The sequence below is a fragment of the Pavona decussata genome, unplaced genomic scaffold, assembly GCF_977016875.1.
Source record: "Pavona decussata unplaced genomic scaffold, jaPavDecu1.1 SCAFFOLD_21, whole genome shotgun sequence".
Lineage (NCBI taxonomy): Eukaryota > Metazoa > Cnidaria > Anthozoa > Scleractinia > Agariciidae > Pavona > Pavona decussata.
This window is the reverse complement of record NW_028145444.1, coordinates 2,374,936-2,387,765: the sequence shown is the minus strand read 5'-3', so window position 1 is coordinate 2,387,765 and position 12,830 is coordinate 2,374,936. Positions and strand designations below refer to the sequence as shown.

The 12,830-nt window shown below is 42.4% G+C and overlaps 3 protein-coding genes across 3 annotated transcripts in view; 2 read left to right on the top strand and 1 right to left on the bottom strand.

Annotated features, from left to right (window-relative positions):
• Positions 1-12,830, top strand: part of LOC146486195 (cyclin-F-like) — a 49,022-nt gene that overhangs the window by 28,967 nt on the left and 7,225 nt on the right. The window lies entirely within an intron of this gene.
• LOC146486197 (uncharacterized) lies at positions 5,021-9,147 on the top strand. Its single transcript, XM_085099306.1, has one exon. It carries the CDS (start codon positions 5,274-5,276, stop codon positions 7,722-7,724), a length of 2,451 nt encoding a protein of 816 aa, XP_084955432.1. The 5' UTR covers positions 5,021-5,273; the 3' UTR covers positions 7,725-9,147.
• LOC146486196 (uncharacterized) lies at positions 8,725-12,682 on the bottom strand. Its single transcript, XM_085099282.1, has one exon. The coding sequence runs from the start codon at positions 12,210-12,212 to the stop codon at positions 9,411-9,413; it is 2,802 nt and encodes a 933-aa protein (XP_084955408.1). The 5' UTR covers positions 12,213-12,682; the 3' UTR covers positions 8,725-9,410.

Sequence of the window (12,830 nt, the reverse complement as noted above, 5' to 3'; positions counted from 1 at the left end):
AAGATGTGTCAATACTATTTGATAGGGGATTTCACACCTCATGCCCCCCCAGGTGGGTTACTCGGGTATAAACAAGACGGGGGGTCCGATGGAGCCTAATATTTTGCACCCAAAAAAATACATGGACCTTATATTGTGCACCCAAAAAATTCAAGACTGGACATTTTAGACCCAAAAAAATACATAAAAAAATAAGCGCAGATTTTTCAGACCCAAAAAAATACACGGTTATATCTTCAACCCAAAAAAATACAGGAGTTGAAAATTTTAGACCCAAAAAAATACGTCGGACCCCCCCCCGTCACGTTTATACCTGAGTAACCCACCTGGGTCATGCCCTTTATAGCTATATGGTCAAAGTAATTCAGCATGGGTCGGTCTTGCTAAGAATTGGGCTGAAATATAAATGGAACATTTATTTGGGTAAAATCCCAACCAGCAGACAAGTTGGCTATTTAACTGAAAAGCCGCTAGGGCTTGAAATGTGATGGGCCTAATATACTCTGTACTCTGCTACATACCAGCTACTGGGTATGGTATGTAGGTTTGTGCGGTACCAAAGCCGTTTTGAAAAGCAGGTATGCATTTTAGGGTGCATGCCTGGAAATGAGTATCAATATACCTGCTTTCAGACCAAAGTTTTCCTCCTTTTCAAACCAAAATGGCATAAATCTATGCCCATTTCAGATTTACAGGCAACACATACCCTATTTCAGACCATATCCAGACCATTAAAAGGTTAAAATTATTTTGATCTGCCTTTTAATCTGAAATGGGCAGAGATTTAAGCCATTTTGGTTTGAAAAGGAGGAAAACTTTGGTCTGAAAGCAGGTAAACCTTAAAGGGTGGGTGGGTAGGGGGGATGCACACCACATCAGGCAGCACTTGTTAAAAGAGCAGATAACTTTATCCAGAGGATAAAATGCTATCCAGGGGATAAAATGTTTTGGTTGGAGTACATTTTTACTGCTGGATAGCGATTTATCCTTTGGATAAAGTTATTTCCTCTTTCAAAAACCAGGACAGCACTGTGGAGGGGATCCCCTAGGAGTCAGGGACAAGTTGCATAAAACTTAACGGCAGGCGTAAATGTTGTTGTCTGGTGTTAAAATACTGAATGTGACTGGGATGAAGGTCTGGCATTATCAGCTATGCGCGACGTTAAATTTTATGCAACTCACCCCTGATCCTTTTGATTGCATGTTCAGTACCTTAGCCAGTAAGTCATGCGGTTTCCTTTTGATTTCAACTTTTTAGTCAAATAATTTTTTCGAGGCTCTGCCCAGATATGAGTAGATGATGTAATTAGTGTGGAATGTTCAGCCATTTCTGAGTCAGACGCTCTTTCAAAGTGGAATGAAATTAGTGGTATGGGACCTTAGCATTGTCTGTTTTCCCCAACCTCATCCCCAGGCCTTTTTCCCCTAAGAATTGGGAAGATGGAATTTTGAGGGAAAAGCCCTGGGAACGAGATTGTGTTTTCCCAGGCTAACAGAGATCACCTTATAGTCATAAAAGCAAGAAATTGGCCATTTCAAGGTTGAGCAAGGTACTGGGTCAACCTCGGAATTGTCAATACCAGACCTTAAAAGGCATTTTATTTATTTGGAGTTTAGTCTGTACTCAGACTGCTAGATTTGCTTTATCACCATACATGGTTGTAAATAGTACATACAGAAATCAAATGCCCGTCTTTTGTAGTACTATTGTGCTTGTACATTTTGCCATTAACCAAATATTATTAAAACTAATGAAAAGTATTTGAATATGTTTGCTTACTGATAAGTTAACCTGCATGCTCAGACAAAAATGTTGAAATGGTCCCCTTCTTTCTTTCGCCCTCTCCCTTTGAAAGTTGAATTTGTTTGTTCTAGCAAGAAGGAGTGAAAGAAACGCTGTGAATGCAACATTGAAGGGCGGGGGGGGGGGGGGGGGGGAAGTAGGGGAGTATGTGCCATTAGGGTGACGTGATTTATCTGTGGTCTTAGTAAAGTGTTTCAACAAATTATGGCAAAAGGAGGAGGACCATATCTTAAAAGTAACATACATACTGTATTGAACTATGTAGGGTATGTGTATATGAACGCTTTCATCGACCGTTTCTAGCCAGAAAAAAAAAGACCTTTCAGTTTTGATTCGACAAAAATACCACCAAATATATAAACTCCCCCCCCCCCCCCCCCCAATTTTATTCTACAGGTTATTACTTTTCAATTTAATTTGGCCTTGACCCAACTCTCCTCATTCCTCTATGAAAAATAGCTCAAAAACACTTGGTGGGTTGTCAGTCGCGTTAAGAACATGACTTTGAGTGCAGTGATAATCGCTTCTGTGCATTGGCTACGCGCGTGCGACCCACGGCGGCCATTTTCCTCCGGCATGTGACAGCGCCTACACGTATGCCCTCTTTTTTTATATATATAATTATGCATAAGAACTGAGGCTGAACGTTCTAATCATTCTGGCAATTTGAGCCCGAAAACGTTCTCAAAAAGTGCTGCTTAACTTGTGTCATATCACTAATTATTATCTTACGAGAACCTTCTTCACTTTCGTCGACAGGAATAAAACAAATGATTCACGGATTGCTATTTTCAATTATGGAGGATTAACAATACGTTATTATTAAAATCTGGATTGTTGAATGATGCCATTCCAGTGTTTTGATTGGTTTAGCGGCCATGAGATGTCAGCCAATATACCATGCCCGACAAATAGCGGTCATTAGCTGGCCATCCTTGTAAAACGACAGCTGCAAGATCTAGCAATATTTTTTTGGATTGTTTTTAATAAAACAATTATTCCACTCGTACTTATTAACGCGATGATGATAGCCAACTCGGCCTACGTGCCTCGTTGTCGGTTATCTGTTTAATCTCATATCCAAAGCGCTCGAGGAATAATTGTTAATTATTGGAAGGATCGCCAGGTTTTTAATTTCAACAATTAAGTGTGGGCGTTAAAACGGAAAATTAAAAGTAAATTTTATAACCACAAGAAATTTTATTTCAAACAAAATCTTAATTACAATTTCTCGAAATTTCACTTGCCCGCAGGTTGTAACGAAACATTATCGCGGCGGGTAATCATAAAACATCGGTAAAAGGTACGTCGAATTTCCTCGAAAAAGGGAAGTGGCGCTCTTAAATTTTCCAACACTTTTTAGTGCAACGAGGGCGGCGTTTTTTTGGAGAAACTTACATTTTAAATATTATTGAATTTCAAGTTTAAAAACAGATTTTTTTTAATAAAACGTAACTACTCTTTTTGTCTAAAAATGATAGCAACAACAAGATGATTCTTGTAATTTTCTCCTCCGTGATTGGTATAAATGAATCGTTTCGCTTTCCGTTTTTCCTTTGACACTCCACATAAGCGTTGCTTTAGAGCTCATGATTAAGCTCTTCGGATAAACGCCGTATTTTTCTTGTGATGTAGTGCTTTGTACCATAAGCGACGCCAGTAGATCATTGGCACCGCTTAGTTTGATACTGATAGGGACGGCGCTTAACCGGAAAAACGGTACACCTGTTTAATTAAATACGCACTAATGCGTTTTCTAAAGGGTCTGTTTTTATCTCGGCGAAAACGAAGCAAAATATTTTCATCCACACTAGCGTTATCGTTTTCACCTATCCACACTAACACTCGAAAACGATGAAACGACTGGGACCTGGGATTGCGCATGTGTTAAACCATCCGCTATCTTGGATAGACGCTCCGATTTGGACTGGAACCGATGGCATGTGACGCTTTTTACGACACCGTTTTCAAAAGTGCCCGTTTTCACCTGTCCACACTAGAAATAGTCCCTTTTGCGTGCATGACTCCGGCCCGAGCGGCTGCGAAGTAGACTACACTAGAAACGATGCGTTTTCAAAAGTCTCCACTTTTGAAACCGTTTTCGAAAGTTTCCGTTGTTGTCGGCGTTTTCGGGCGTTTGGGCGTTTTTCGGTCGTGTGGGCGATAGACGAAAACGCATCAAAAGTACGCGTTTTCAAAAGAAAACAAATTAGTGTGGATGGATCCTAAGATCGCTTTCGCTAAGTCTCCAAGCTGGTAATAAACCAAACAAAATTATTACAATTCAGAAAAGATTTCTATGGCAATGATAGCGATGTTTACTGTTTACAAACATTGTTTTTGTTAAGTGGATAAGGGGGTTAGTTTGTAATGAAACTGTGGTGCTTCATCGATGGGGAGTCGTGGAAACATTGGTTTTATCAACAGAGATGATAAGATAATCTATATATATAAAACACGGACTGCCGCCAAGGTAATTTGCCCACCGTAAATAGATTCGGGTGCTGATTTTCGAGCATTTGCCCTTGGTCATAGCGAATTCTTGCTAATCCAATGTACCACCATCAAAACAAAAGAACTCTTTGTTTTAGCAGCCAATATGCCAATATGCCGCTGGTTGACTAAACAAGACGTAGTATGAAGCATCGTGCATTGTCGTCATGACTATTGTTTGACATCAAACTGGTTTGATGAAGTGTTTTCACCTAAGCATATCAATTAGTTGTGCCGGCGATCTATCCGTAAATAAACAGTGCAATATTTAAAAATAAAATTCTCTCCTTCATTTTTGATTAACCCTAAGGCATAGCCTCAGGAATCACACGGCACAGCGAAATAACATCATAGAAAGCTTCATTTAGTTCGAATTGTACGTCAAAATTTTATTTTGGTTTGAAAAAAATGCTTCACTATCGAATTGTTCTCATACTGTCTGTTTCACTCTTCATTTTGCAGAACATACATCCTTGTTACGAAAGAAAGGATGAAAATATGATATGACTGATTCAAATCCTGTGATTTAATATACTTTAGTTTATAGGTGCATCACTTAGTGAACGTTTGCGGTTTTCAGCTAAGTGTCTCCTAATTTATTCGAAACGAATTTCTTTTCCTTTTCTTATCGCAGAGCTTTTCTTGTTATCAATACTGGATCCCGATTACTAATGCTCTTGAAGAACAATTTGAAGAGTGGCAATTTAATACAGGCAATTTAGAGTGCTTTATTTCGTTTTTTTCTCCCTTTTTTAGACGTCATGAAGAATTAAAAGCTTTCATATTATAAAATAATTCATAATTTCCTTGACTGAACCTTTGTTGTTAGCAACGCTTCGGTTGTATTGTAATTAATGATCACATGTCGATCATCTTAAAAGTAAATCAAATTCACAGCAGTGAACAAGTGCAACAAAATAGATTCGGCAATTAACAACGAGAAGACCAAATATTTGCGATCGCCGCAGTAGAAACCATGGGCTGTGGAACATCGAAGTCTGTCGAAACCGCGATCACAAATGAAGGCCCTAACAAACCAAACGGCCAAGATGCAAATGAAAATGTCGATTCTAAGCCGGTAAATTCACCTGACGACAACTTCTTAAAGCCGGTGGAAGAAACAGAACTATCAGCAAGTAGAGAACAAGTGTTTTCTATCGGTGACCGAGTGCATGTGTCAGGGTATACAGGAAATGTCAAGTTTATCGGCCAGCTGAGAGATTTAGGCGATGGTGACTGGATTGGAATTGAGCTTGATCGAAGGCATCCTCAAGGAAATGATGGATACTTTCAAGGCGTTCAGTATTTCGCTTGTAAGCCGCGACATGGTCTATTCGCTCGGGCGTCTTCAGTTTTCCCTCACACGGACATCGATTCCATCAAAGAGGACTTCAATATTTCTCCTCAGACGATCACCTTTATTCAAACAAGCATGCGCCGATATCTCGCCAAAATTCGACTTAAGAGGTTTCAGCAGCGTACAGGAATCGAGAAGAAAATTGACGCACATGTGCTATTGACTCCGGAAGCAGAAACTGGGAGTGTGGAGAGACTCGGCAAGTACTTAACAAGCCCTTGGGAGGGTGACAGGAACAAGGCTTATGCTATCTTCCGTTGGCTGAGCTTCAATGTTGCTTATGACGTGGATGGGTTCTTTGGTAGGACGGAGAAAAAGAGCTGTGACGCTGGTAGTGTTTTACAACATAGAGTCTCTGTGTGTGCGGGTTATGCCAATCTTTTCGAAGGTCTTGCTAAAGCGGTTGGCTTACAGGTGCAAACCATACAGGGATATGCCAAAGGGTACGGCTTTGAGCCGGGTCAGCAGATCAAGGGCACAAATCATGCGTGGAATGCCGTGCAGGTCGACGGAGAGTGGTTCATTTGTGAGCCTACGTGGGGGGCTGGTTACCTGGGAGATGATTTGACATTCCATCGAAACCCCAACGTGGCCATGTTCCTAATGGACCCAGAATATGCTATTTGCAGCCATTACCCTGTTGACGAACAATGGCAACTCCTCGATCAACCAATCAGCAAGGAAGAGTTTGAGAAGTTGGTTGTCCCTTCTGGCAGAATTCATCAGATGGGAGTTGAGCTGCTTAGCCACAAGGAAAGCATTTACATCATCAACGACGCCGATAATGTAGAAATGAGCTTTTACTCTCCGTCACTGAAAATGTTGCGAGGTGAGCTGAAAGACAGTTCTGGTAAAGAACACGAAAGTCGAAAATGGACGCAGGTGCTTCCTTGCGGAGTCAACAAGGTGAAATTAAGAGCTACTTTTCCCGCTCCTGGCAAATTCAAGTTGTGCTTGTACGTCAGGGACGAGAACTCAAACAAACAATGGCATCATGGGATAGAGTATCTAATCCACGCCAGCAAAGGAGTCGAGAGAAACCGTGGGGGATTCCCTCAGTTAGGGAACGAATTTTACGAAATGGGATTTCACCTCGATCATCCGCTCGAGAACATTGCTTCAGAAGACGGAAAAGCGTGCATCTCTTTGGAGAACTACAATTCGCAGATTTCCAGCGTCAGTGGTCATTTGGAACTAACAGGGACAGAGAAGAAACTGAAAAAACAGTTTAGCGGTTTTACGTTTTGCTTTTCGGAGAAGACAGACAGTGGTTACCGGGTTCAGGTTCATTGCCCTCTTGCTGCCGAGTACACTTTGAAGGTGTTCGCAAAGCATTCTGAAGAAGGCCGATCTGACACCTTCATTTGCTCCTACTACATCACTGCACTCTCGGGTGTGGGGCCTATCCCAGGTTTTCCAAGAATGTCCGATAGCTTCAACGCCTGGGGACTGGCACTTATGGAGCCCCGACAGAACATTTATGTCCCGGATGGACGAGCCTCTGCCCAAATAAGGACTCCAGAGGATGTTTCTCTTACTGGGCATTTAATGAAAGGAAAGCAACACCTTGACAATGGTTTGTGCTTCACGAAGACCTTGGATGGTGTCTGTACAATTCTAGCACACGCACCAGAACCCGGCGAGTTTCAGCTGAACATTTTTGGCAAGAAGCCCGATGGTAAAGACAGCGAATACATGGCGACATTCATGATCAAGTCAGACAAAGCAGCTGCCTTGAATCCAGGCTTTCCTTACTTAAAGGATGAATTCAAAGAGTGGGGACTAGAGCTGGTGGATCACATGGAGAACATTGTGTCACACGACGACCGCGTGACCGTAACGCTTTCTCATTCCAATGAAATTTCTGTCACGTTTTATCTGTTTGACGCACACAACAAACAAATTGGATATTCTCTTCCAGCAGAGACTGCTGACGGCAAGACCACAGTAACGTGCGAGCTCCCAGGAACTGGTAGTTTTAAATTGAATATTTTTGGTACCAACTTGTCAAAGGACAGCACTAAACAAGTTTACTTGGGAACATACAAAGTGCTATACGCAGCCAACTGAGTTTTGTGCAGTTGAAGAAAGTGTGTGATTATTGCATAAATCTTTGGAGTTAAATTCGAAGTTCTTTCGTTGACTTTTGACGCTAAGTTATATGTTCACCTTGGCTTTTTGTTTTTCCTGTAACTTTATGAAAATCCTGTTCAGCGTGCTCTATTCAGTCAGAGCAAAACAAAGATGGCGTGTCAAGCCGGATTTCATACCGTGGGGGGCTGGGTATGAGTCTGTGTATTATGGGACATGGGACACAAGACCCACATAGCCAGAGAGAGCACACCGAACTTTACAACATCCTCAAGTTTGGTGTTAATCAAGCCAAAATTAGACGAGATACGGCCATTCAAAAACTCCAAATTTTACTATGAAATACATACGGACGCCGGACAAATTGTCCGTCGCGTCCGACTATCCATACATTTCTTAGTAAATTTTTTAAAGTTTTTGAATGGCTGTATCTCGATCATTCAATATTGGCCCAAATCCCACCAAGCTTGAGGATTTTGTAAAGCTCGGTGTGCTCTTTCTGGCTGTGGGAGTGTTATGTCCCATATCCCATAATACACAGACTCGTACCCAGTCCCCCACGATATGAAATCCGGCAATTCAAACCATTTTCCCGCACTAACCACAGTTGGTGTCGCACTTACCGGAGCCAGCAGCTTACTATATTTCCCGCGCTTGCCGCAATAAAACTCTTGCCATTTTCCCGACATTTTCCGCACCTGTCAGTCACCCTCGCATTTGATTGCTACTGATTGCAAGCAATGCGTTTTGCTTCTATGCTTAAAATGTGTGTTGCAGAGTCAAAATGTAAAGATAGAAGATTATTTATTGCACAAAAATAAAAGTGTGTTGGCACCTGTTCAATAAAATTGCGCTAATTAAACTGACATTTCTTTTGATACGGTACCAATAATCGTCGCTTTCGTCTTAATATTAAAACGGAATATATTTTGAGAGCTATACGTGATGCAAACAAGGGTTATAAAATAATAAAAAAATGTTTAAAAACTGATGAAATGTTCTTTATTCTGTGTATTTATACGTTACAGAATTAATTTTCGTGAGCTAATGTTGAGGTGAGGTCCGGCCTCTTCTCTCTGGAAACGTTTGCCAGGTGACTGGCTGTCCTATTGTTACAAGTACTACAAAATATCTATTCGATGAGAAAATACAACCTTGACATGACGATTAAACCTTTAGAAATAAAGACACTAAGCTGGTAAGATAAAAGAGACCGAAAGTAATCACGAATCACCCTTTTTACAGTTTAAAATTAGAAGCAACAACGACTTCAGTTAACACGAATGCAACGAACTACAGCATCCCAAACGAGTTTAGATGCATTTTAGTCCTTTGAAATACGACTTCTTTTGTTTATGCCACACGCTTCATGGCAGAGAAAAAAATTATTGCGTCTGGTCGTTATGAATGTCATTGATGTTTGACTTATGGCCTCCCACGATTTTTCTTTTTCCAAATAGATCTGACAACACCTTCAGCTCTTACGTTAATGACGGGAACTAAGCAACCGTTGAATCTCAGCGGAAAGGTAGGCGGGAAAGCTTTTTTGTTTTCCTATTTAGACTGGCCGTTGTGTTAATGCGTGGATTTCTTAGGAATCGAGGCGACCGGCGTACAGCGAATATACTTTGTGACGAACTTACACACTGGATTTGAAACAACTAGTCAATAGTAAATTGAATAATTGCATAAGAAAAGCTTTTTCTTGGCGCTTTCCGCGTTTTTTCCAAACACGTCCAACTTGTATTTCCCTTTGTTGGGCAGCTGACAGTAGATCACTTCTCTTTCTTCCATTCTCTCTGTTCTCAGGCATGACTTCTCTTGGCTCTCATCGTTCTCGTCTGAAAGACGAGGAAAAATCTTGATAGCGTTCGGGTTTATAAACGTGATAGCAACAGAACCGTCGTAAACGGTGATGTTCTGCCGATGACTTTCCAGGCGAAGTCCCCACGCCCGAAATTCGTCCGACAATCGAGGAAACCCGGGATTTTCTTCGAATCCGCAGGTTGCCAGCAAGCTGAACGAGCACAGAAACTGGCCCTTCGAGCCGGGACCTTCACGCCCGAAGATGTTCAATTTATACAGGCCAGCGGCAGGTAAATGGACGCTTATTTTGCTGACGGATTCTTCCCTCTCGGTAAAACACAGTTCGTGCGCCAGATTGTTGTCACCCTGATGTAGTGTCGCTTGCACTAAGATGCCTTTTGGTGCTTTCAGCATCAAGGACGCCCGACCGTTTTCCGACAAAATGTTCTCGTGTTGGTCAACCAGTGCTAAGCCCCATTTGTTAAAGAGTTCTGATATTTGTGGAAATCCTGGATTGTCGCTGACGCCTTTGAGAGCTCTGATAGCGTAGGAACACACAAACACGGAGTTAGTATCATTAGCGGATTTACGACCGAAGATATTCAGCCTAAAAATGCCACCTTGCGGCACATGAACAAGAATCTTGGATTCGTTTTCCACCTTCTCCACCGAGCACATTCCAGGAAGGTCTTGGTCGTTTAGCTTCAGATGCGCGGACAGAATAATATCTTTCGGGTTTTGAAGCTTGATGAGACAGCGCCCGTCTTCAGTAAAAATGTTCTCTGAGTGACTCGAAAGAGTAAGACTCCACGCTCTCAACCGATCTGATATCACAGGGAAACCAGCTGCGGGACCGCAACCTCTAAAAGCAGTCACAAAGTATGTACACAGGAACTCGTCTGGTTTGCTGTGGTCGTGGTACCTGGCGTAAACTCTCAGCTTATATTCTCCTTTACAAGGCACGTGAACTTTAAGCTGGAAACCGCTCTCCGTTCTCTCGCTGCAGCACAATTTGCGATCATCTTCTTCATTAGATCCCGAGTTAGAAGTCTTCGATAATTTGCCTGTGAGCGAGCTGAAACGCTTCCTGCTACAAGCCAAAGAAATGCAACATTTTCCATCCTTTGTCTCGATGTTCTTCAGGGGTTTGTGTAGCTGAAACCCCAGGGAATAAAAATTCAGACTCACGGATGGATATCCACCTCTTGCCTCCCCAACTCCGGCAGTAGAATACATGCAGTATCTTACCCCATGTTCCCACTTTGAGTCCACAAGCACCATAACGTCCAGAAAAAATTCCCCCGCCGAAGGGAATTGGGCGGTAAGCTTGACCTTGTCATCTGCGCGAGCTGGCTCGATACAAACCATGTTTCTTGGAGTGGCTCTTTCTTTTCCAGCAACAGAGCTCTTAAGTACTCCTTTTAAGATCTTGTGATCCGCGGCGTAAAATGACATTTCAATGGCCTCACTCTCCGAGGCGGTGTACATACTTTCCTTATGACTGCAGAGCGCGATATTCATCGAACACAAGTGTCCAGAAGGAACAGCTAATCGCTCGAAAGCTTCCTTCGTAATTGGTTCATCCAAAAACTGCCATTTTTCGTCGACTGGGAAGCGGCTTGTGATTGCGACTGAAGGAAGGATCATGAACTGGTGCAAGTTTGGATCACGGTGGAACATCATTTCGCCGCCTATATTCCCCGCTCCCCAAGTGGGATCACAGATGAACCACTTCCCACCACTCACTCTAATTACGTTCCATGTATGATTCGGTTGTGTTATTTTCTGTCTCAATTGGTAGCCGTATCCCTTGGCATATCCTCTAACCTTCCTGGCTGGGACGTTGGAAGCTCGGCACAGCTCCTCAAAGAGTGTAGCGTAGCCCTCACTCGATGTAATGCGTTCCCGAAGCACGCTTTCAGCATTCGTGCCTTTTAGTGCTGATTGCTCAAAATACCCTTCCACATCGAAGAAAACGTTGGTTGTAATCCACCGATACACGGCGAAAGCTCTATTCCTTAAACCCTCAAACGGCTCTGTGAGATATTGGCTGAGTTTAGCGACGCTTTCTGTTTCACTCCTTGGAATGCTCCTCACATGCGCGTCTATGGCCTTATCGACATCTGTGCGAAGCTGAAGCTTTCGTCTGCGAACTCCTGACAGCATACGCCGCAGACGAGTTTGTATCAACACGATGGTGGCAGGTGAAATGATGTCGATGATCTTCTGCTTGTCTTGCAGTGGCGCACAGGGAAACACGATACTGGATCTGGCAAAAACGCCGCGTTTTTTCCCGCAAAGGAAATACTGGATTCCCTCGTAGGACCCTTCGTTGCCTTGTTCCAGTTCTTGATTCATTTCTATTCCGATCCACTCGCCCTCTCCAAGTTCAGTTGTGCCCACGAATTTCACAACGCCGACATAACCACGTACATGAACACTGTCGCCAATCGCAAAGGCTTTGTGTCGCTGTTCAGCGAATGCGCTGTTTTCGATTTTCGTTATGTGCACATCACCGCAGTCGTTTTGTTTTGTGTTGGACGTTTCGCTCCACGTCTTCAGCCCGCGGCCTCCGTCTTCTTCGGTATGAACCTGTTTCACTTGCGCGGCATCTTTAACATCTGCGTTAACATGCAAGGTTTTTGAAGTCCCGCATCCCATTTCAAGCCACACTCTTCTGAGTCTTCTCACCCGAGATTGTCATTCAATTCCCGACTCAGCTTTAACTAGATTTAGTCTTGACGGCGAATCGCGATGTCTTATCAGCTTACGTGCGAGGAATAAAGCGCTGATTCAATGTCGGTTCAGTGGTGATTATTCAAAACGTAGCAACGACTGGTCGTTTTAAGAGAAAATTAAAATTTTTTAGACAGATTAATTATTTATCAATTGTTAAATAACTCATGATATTTGTTCGCTGCTTCTGCCGCGCATCAAAATATTTACTCATTGACTGACTCTGCGCTGTTCATTCGTTGACCCAAAATTAAACTGTCTTTTGACAAGCTTTGCATCCAACCAACATTCAACGACGCACAATTTTCCTGCACGGAACACAAAAAAGATTTTGTCTAGTTTACAGTACTTAAGTATAATAATTGCCAGCACCTGATGTCTTTAGAATGCTAATTTTGGGGAAGTTGACTGCAAGGGAGGAACAACAATTGTTTATGTTTAGCATCGGTTGCTCTAAACAAACCGTTCATTATAGCGAATGTATAACAGTTGTTTTAGGAAAAGATTGTATTAGGTGTTAGCACTAAAAAGGAACAAGCACCT